Source organism: Sinocyclocheilus rhinocerous, unplaced genomic scaffold (genome assembly GCF_001515625.1).
Source record: "Sinocyclocheilus rhinocerous isolate Xijiao unplaced genomic scaffold, SAMN03320098_v1.1 scaffold72, whole genome shotgun sequence".
In the NCBI taxonomy this organism is placed as follows: domain Eukaryota; kingdom Metazoa; phylum Chordata; class Actinopteri; order Cypriniformes; family Cyprinidae; genus Sinocyclocheilus; species Sinocyclocheilus rhinocerous.
Window position 1 is genome coordinate 3560829 of NW_015628351.1, and position 7824 is coordinate 3568652.

At 35.3% G+C, this 7824-nt stretch overlaps 1 protein-coding gene across 1 annotated transcript in view; it reads right to left on the bottom strand.

Moving 5' to 3' along the window:
- Positions 1-364: 364 nt before the first annotated feature.
- The window catches only part of LOC107737589 (solute carrier family 35 member C2-like), an 18212-nt gene continuing 10752 nt past the window's right edge, over positions 365-7824 (bottom strand). Inside the window, exons 6-10 of the mRNA XM_016549141.1 lie at positions 4764-4932; positions 4589-4672; positions 3255-3430; positions 2961-3090; positions 365-1055 (exon numbers count right to left, since the gene is read on the bottom strand). Coding sequence (XP_016404627.1) covers positions 928-1055; positions 2961-3090; positions 3255-3430; positions 4589-4672; positions 4764-4932 — 687 coding nt within the window. The 3' untranslated portion in view covers positions 365-927. The remainder of the gene's footprint in view (positions 1056-2960; positions 3091-3254; positions 3431-4588; positions 4673-4763; positions 4933-7824) is intronic.

Consider the following 7824-nt stretch of genomic DNA (forward strand, 5'->3'; position numbering starts at 1 on the left):
AACAGGTGTGCTCTCTCTTGATCCTCAGACTGCTGGAAAACTGAACTGGCCTTCTGACTTCGAAATTATTCCACTAAACAAACTCAATAACCTCAATCAGGTTCCTAAATTTACAGACTTCCCTGCATCTGCACGAAAACTCCACACAAATCTAATTGGGTTATAATGAAGTCCTGCCTCCCTCTCTAAGAGCTGATAGTTGAATGATGAAAATTAAGTATATTAAGCCTAGACGGTAAGTAAATAGACTACACACCATTCACAAAGTTGCCCTGTATAAAGGGAAAAGGGAAGGAATACATGGTAGAAGAAAACTAAGTTCATTAATTTTATTAAAAAACAAACAAACAAGTAGTTCACTTACATTCTATATTATAATTCGTGAAGCAATTATTGTGGGCAAGTGAAACAGAGTTGATATTTAGTTAAATAAATCCTTTATTGCCATGTAAACAAATGTTTAAGGCCACTTGGAGATTGGTCCTGTGCTGAGATCAATGCCACCAGCAGTTTTGAAGTTATATTTCACCTATAAATTAAAATTGTGTCAAACTTACCCATTTGTCTTCCAAAACCCATATGACTTTTTCTTCAGAGTAAATAAATGATAATTTTATCTTTTTTGACAGCCCTTGGTCTCCATCCATTTTAATTTTATGGAAGACATTCCTTTTGTGTTCCACGGAAAAAGAAAAAAAGTCATACAGGTTTGGAGCAGCATGGGGGTGAGGAAATGATTACTGAAGTGAAATGTTTGGATGAACTAACCCACCCAGTTTCTTTTAGAGTTCTGTCTACCCAAGAGCAAAGATCATTCATATCATGTCTGGGGCTGGTTGAGTACCTGTGATCAATGTGACCATTCATGTAAGCCTTTAAGGGAAAACATTCCACAAGTCTATGTAGGATATTCATGTCATCCTGGAACTAATAAAGGATCTCTTGCTCCTCTTCATCATTTGTGTCTTCACAATAGTCTTCTTTTGTCTGTAGAAGTGGAAGCTCAAGGCCCGGGTTGTCTCTGACTGGTAGTTGTCTTACCATGGGGCCATTTCCTATGAAAAGACAGAAACACACCCTAAGAACAATACCTGGTCAAAACAATTATTGATTTAAAAACCAGCTTTGCACATTTTCTTTTTCTTAAGGGCCCGCTGTTTATTTATGAGTATCCATTTTTATCCAATCTAGTATTGAAGCTGTACTTTAAAGGGGTCATATGATGCGATTTCAAGTTTTCCTTTCTCTTTGGAGTGTTACAAGCTGATTGTGCATAGATAAGATCCCTGAAGTTGCAAAGTCTAAAGTCTCAAAACCAAAGAGATATTCTTTATCAAAGTTAAGACTCTGCCACGCCCCCCTAAAACGGCTCATTCTAACACGCCCCCACATATCTACCCCACTATGTGGAAATATTTGCATAATCCCGCCGCAAATGTGCACGCAAAGAAAGAAGGCATGGTGTCAGTAACCGCAGTTAGTGTTGAAGCAGCCATGTCAGGGAGACGCTGTGTGTTTCAGTGCGAAAGCAAAAGCACTTTATTTGGATCACTTACAACAGAACAGCAATGCATTTTATGGACGACCGTTTCGTGAACCTAGGAGAGGAGGTAATTCAGAATCAGCTACTGTTTTGTTATTAGTTTAAGTATTTGCTATTGACTGTTCAAATGTGGAGTTTTGCGCATCGTGTGTGTTTGAGAGAGAGAGAGAGAGAGAGAAACAGGGTCACATCACAGATTCAGCTGTCTTAACCGTGACTTGTGTACTGCAAACACATACCAGCTTCATCACTGTGTCTGTCACGCGACTCTGTTCCCCTTTCGGGCTTGAACTGATGGTAAAACTAATGACATTATTTACTGTCTTTACATTTATTTTGAAAGATGAAGCTCGCGATTATGGTAAGGGGCGTTACATTTCCAACGAGTGCTTGCGGTGTTCGGCCAATCACAATGCACTGGGTCAGCTGGCCAATCAGAGCAGACTGCGCTTGTCGGAAGGAGGGACTTTGTAGAAAACGAAGCGTTTGAGAGAGGCGGGGCATAGAGGACTTACAATAATGTACAGTATTTGAAAAATAATGTGTTTTTTGAACATTAAAGCATGTCAACATATTCTGTTCCACCAAATACACAAAATAATGATCTTTAAAAAAGCATCATATGACCCCTTTAACACAATCGATAATGCCAGCAGAGGTCCAATATTGGCTATATGTTAAAGTCTCTCATAAAATGTGCTATGAAATAATAATAATTAAAAACAATCTAAGCTCATTTACATTAAAAAAATTAAAATAGAAAAAAAGCTAAAAAAATTAAACTAATTTAATTTAAAAAAAACAATTGTGTAGAATGATATTTTACCCATTACAAAAATAAAAATAGCTTTTCACATTACAGAAGTTACAAAAAACAGTTTGACACGTTAAATTTTACAGCAATATTTACTGTTAACAAATAAGCACTGCATAGTCATAATGACTTTGACAATAAAATCAGCATGAAATTAAAATTCACCCTATCTATTTCCTAAATGCAGGTCTTATAGCGAACAATTCATCTGTACTGGGGTTTCATTTTTTTCAAGAAAAAAATATATGTTCATTTGCCTCCCCTTTTGAGTGCAACACCAACATCTCAACGATGCATAGAATAAAGTCTCCACCCTACATTTTTTCTTTTTCGCTAATTTATTATACAAGGATGTATGTCAAAATATAGCGTGTTGCTAGTTAAGTTTCATCACAACCAGTAAAAATTTATTAACTCTGAAACTGCCTTTATGCCCTGATTGTTCTTAAAAAGTCTGTTTTTGTTTTTTGTTTTTTTATTATTATTATTATTTCATGCATTTTGTATTTTGTCTTGATGTTGTTTTGTTTGTCGTTTATTGTGTAATACAAAACTATGCAAAACATTACAAATACTTACAGGCATAATCGGAATGAGTCTTACCTTTGCTGTAGTATGTTTTGAGGCCAACATGCAGTGATATGCCAGACAGACACACAGCAAAACCCAACCAGTTGACTGTGTTCATTTTATCCCCCATGAACTCCACTGCCAGCAGCAGAGTGCACACCTCCTACAGAGAGAGACAGAGACAAAGAGAATAATAAAGGCTTTGAAACCTAGCTAAACTGTTGAGAAATGGAGAAAAACAAAACGATGAGGGTATACAAAGAGCTTCTGCAGTTTTGTTTATTACTCATACTTATGTGAAAGCAACAAAGATGTATTCTTTCTCACCTTAAAAATGCCTGCAATAGATAGCGTCAGACTGGAGGTGCGGGACACCAGCAGGAACTCAGAGAAGCCCAGCCCAAATGCCAGCATTCCACCCACAGACAGAGTCACCAGAGAGTAGAGCAGGTGGGAGAGCTCACTGACCCTGAAGAGCTTCTCTGTGGTACTCACACTCAGCCCTGCTCAGCAATCACAGGATGAAGAAACAAGCAAACAGATCTGTAAGCATTGCAATGCCACTGGTAACCAAGAGACATATTTTGCATGAAGTAAATTAAATGAATTTTAGGACTATTAAAATTTAGTCCATTGTGATTTTCATGACAAGTATTAGAGCAAAAAATTATTCTTAAATTGGGACTACTATAAGTACCCATTATGGTAATATTTGTTTTATTAAATCTAAGCTGATTTTATTTTTATTTTTTTAATGTATATGAGTATATTTTTACCCACTACAACATTATAATGTCTTATTTTTTATTTTGAGGTAAAATATGACCCTGACATTTCTTTGTGAGATTTGCACTTATGGAAGACAAAATACTAAAATACAGCTCAAATTAAAGACTTTCTAACCAATCAATGGCTTTGGGATTTGTTTGTGATGACTAGATGAAGATTTATTTTAAATTATTTTATATACCTTTTTCCTGAGTAAACGATGAGCGCCACCATTACGAATTCTAACTCCCGATTGGATGCTCGTCTGTTCCGGTCTCCTTAGGAACCCATTCAAATAATGCCCATCTGTTTTTAATATAGCTAACGTTGGCAGCTTCGTGTCATCTACACACTCATTAAACTTTGAGGAGTGAGGCACTGACAAATGACGGTAATTGCGACACTGTAAAGTGATGGCGCTATGGAGCCATGTGCATTTTAAAAACATTTTAATAGGTTTAACATTAGATTATCAACTTGGAATATACGCTAACTTGACTAGAATCACTGGAGACCAGAAATGCAAAGCATCCTTCCGGTTAAGAGTCAGGCGTGACTTCAGGAAAAACATCTATAGAGATCACACTCATAAAAGCAATTTCTAGGCAGCATAATATTTAACAACTGAGCATAGCTAGAAAAACAGAGCTTTCAAATTGTATTCATTTCAAATGTTCCAGGCCTCAAAATCACAGTTTTGAAATACACATTATGGAACCTACACCGCTGTTTAAAAATTTGGGGTAAGGTTTTTAAAAATGCTCTACAAGTCTGCATTTATTTGATCAAATATACATTAAAAACAGTAATATTGTAAAATGTTACATTTATTTATTTTTAATACATTTCAATACATTTTAATATATATATAAAAAAACTGGTGTCAGACTGACCCTCATTAAGAAGAAACAGAGGAAAGAGGCCAAGGAACATGAGAGGCTGCAGATGGTACATAGTGTCTATGGGGTTCTGAAGACCTGTGTGGCAAAGACAAGGACATAAGAGTCACGAGAATTCACCACTTCACCATACAGACCGGCGAGCACAGTTCATAACATGTTGACTTACCAAGCTCTGCTTTCTGCATGAGCACTTGAGTAAGAGTCCAGCGGATCCCTCCGATGAAAGAGGCCAACAGGACCATGATGAAACCCTCCAGATTAAACTGAGTGGACTTCAGAGTGAACATGAACAGACCACTGGCTATCAGCAACACCACAAGGATAAGGAATGGGTTCTGTTAGGTTCAAAAAAGTCAAGTCAAGTAAATACATCAACAGAAAATAAAATTTATGAATTTTAATGGTATCTTTAATGCAGCTAAAATCAAAAGTGAACATTAACTGGTTTATAATGGCGTCCTGTTACAATTGATTTTACCCTCTTAAATCATCTAACGGCTTGGCAACTGCATGTATTACTGATTGCTTGCTATTAATGTTCCAGCACAACTCCCAGAATATGTGGAACTTTTAAAGTGCCAAAACTGGAGAGGAATCATACAGCTTTTATGCATTTATGAAACACTGCTTTATTTTCCTTCCCTTTCTTTATTTTGTTTAATATTTTTCTTTATTTTGTTTAAATTTTAATAGTCTATGCTTCATTTGAAATGTATTAACACCGATCACCCTTTCTCTTTCCAGTCTGCACAGTTTTTTTTCAAACACCATTCTCAAAGTGAACTTTTGCCTGTATGCTGTTATTTCTGTTTTATTTTGTGGTATATGCAAGCAATGACGGAGTGTCGTAAAACTGAAAGCCATTCAAAAGCAGTGATTTATCTATTTTATGGTTTATGATATTTTGTTTTGGCTAGTAGAAATTCTAAATGGCTGGTAACTTAAATATTTGTAGCCAAATTGGCTTCTGAGTAAAAAAAAAAAAAAAAAAAAATTTTTGCCTGATTTATAATCGAGACTTCATCTGACAAAATCCCCATAGCCATAAGATAAAGACAATAGCTGTGCTGTGATTTTGGCTATATTTATATGTTACCTGTTCACTAAGGGAAAAAGTTAGAAGCAAAAGAATGTCTTTTTGGCTATTACATTAGGCGAGCTAACTACTGCTCCGCTAAACACAGAAACATCTATCAAGATAAACACACTCACTGGCAAAAAAAAATAAATTGGGTTAACATCTCACATGCAGTTTTCAAATTTTTCGTCTCACAGCGTGATCTCTCAGAAAAACTCTCACAGCATATTTATTAAAGAGCATTTTAACAGTCCTTTAACATGATCTAAAAACGTCTAATCTAAAATGTCTGCTGTTAAAACATATGTCATCATCCTTCACCACAGTTGGAATGCACTCTCTTTAAAATGTCTAAATGTCACACTCTATAACATGCCGTTCTCCAGTCTGGGGGTGATAATTATATGCGCACATACATAGAGATCACCCAGTTCAACAAAGTTCACATGAAAAGATGTCTTATTAAATACTGCACATTGCTGCCTATGGCTAACTTAACAATGCATCTTGATGTGGCCTTTATGTAAGTAAAATATATGATTAATGGGTCTGAACTAAAAATAGCTTCCTTTGAACAATAGCTTCCTTTAAGTCCTTTATTCAAGAATTGAGTGTATTTCACACTTACCGGCTCCTCCAGTTTGAAGACCAGAGAGAAAAAGAGAATGAAGAGAACAGCTGAAGACTTGGTCATGGTGTACCTAGAAGAAACCCCAAATTCCCAAGCAGTTTTAATTTAACTTGCTTTTTCTGAAGCAAACACCAGTGTTTGTAGGTCAAGTGTTCAGGTTTTAAGACGGGAATACACTACATGACTACTGCATAGATTTTGCCCCAATTTGTAGTCTGGAGGAGTTGAAATTAATTGCTAAAAGTCAGAGCCAGTCTGCAGATTTTGCATTTACAAAAATGTGATTGTGATTCATCAAATTATGTAAGAAAAAGAGTCCAACGAGACAAGTGTAGCAAACTGGTTGCCAGGAACAACACGAATACATTCATATATTTTTTATCATTTTAACAGTCACTGCATAATCCCATGACTGATTCAATCAATTAAGTATGCATTTAATGAAATATGCATTTAAAAACAGACAGCACATCTACATGTAAGACTAACAATATATACGAAATGTTTGAATGAAGTCTGTGGCTGTGTTCAAAATGGCATACTTGCTTACTGCCCAGTACACAGTATATACTGCCTACAATTTTTTAAGAATAGTGTGTGAAACAGTATACAATATGCAACAAAATGTTTCAGAGTAGTATGCTACCGTGTTGTCACATGACAAAAAATTATCCTTATTAATTCAGCACAGCTGTCGAGGTAGTTACCTTACAAATAAATGTGTGAACCATTTTTTTTACAAAGGCGTGTTAATAATTATGCATACTAGTAAACAATGCTATATTGCCCAATTGAACTCATCTCATAATTAATTAACTTAACATGTTGAACAGAACTGGATCAACATTAAGCTGTCTTTAACTGAACAATATTTTCTTTTTGGCAGTTACACTTAGTGGAAAAAGCGATATATTCTAGTTACACTAAGTGCAAATAATGATAAGTTTTGTTTATTTATATATTATATTACTACAATATTATTGTTATTTAATATCTTTGAAACAATCTATACTGTATAAAGTGCTATAGAGATAAAGGTGACGTCATTTGATTTGATCGGAAATGTGCTGTAGAAATTAAGTTACAATTTATGCCCTACTAACGATATTGTTTTTAGATACAGAGCAATAGTTTGTAGTTTACAGTAATATGTATATACATATAAAAGTATTACATTTATAATTACTATCCCCCGTCTCCAGTTCACTCACAATTTGAAGATGAAACATTACATGGAGCGTGTTGCGTTCTGGAAAACAGTATCCCATGCACTGTCTTCAGATGAATACATCAAATTTAAACAAATGTAGCAGGTAATCCAGGAATTCCATGCATACAGAAAATTCACATACTATTCACATTATACACACTGCATACTGCAATAAAGTAGGAGTTTTATGGTAGTATGCCATTCTGAACACTGCTTGTACTTGTACTGATTTCAATGTACTTGAGTTATATTTAGCAGATTCTGGCAAATATAGTAGGTCATCCGGGTATTCCATGCATACAGAAAAT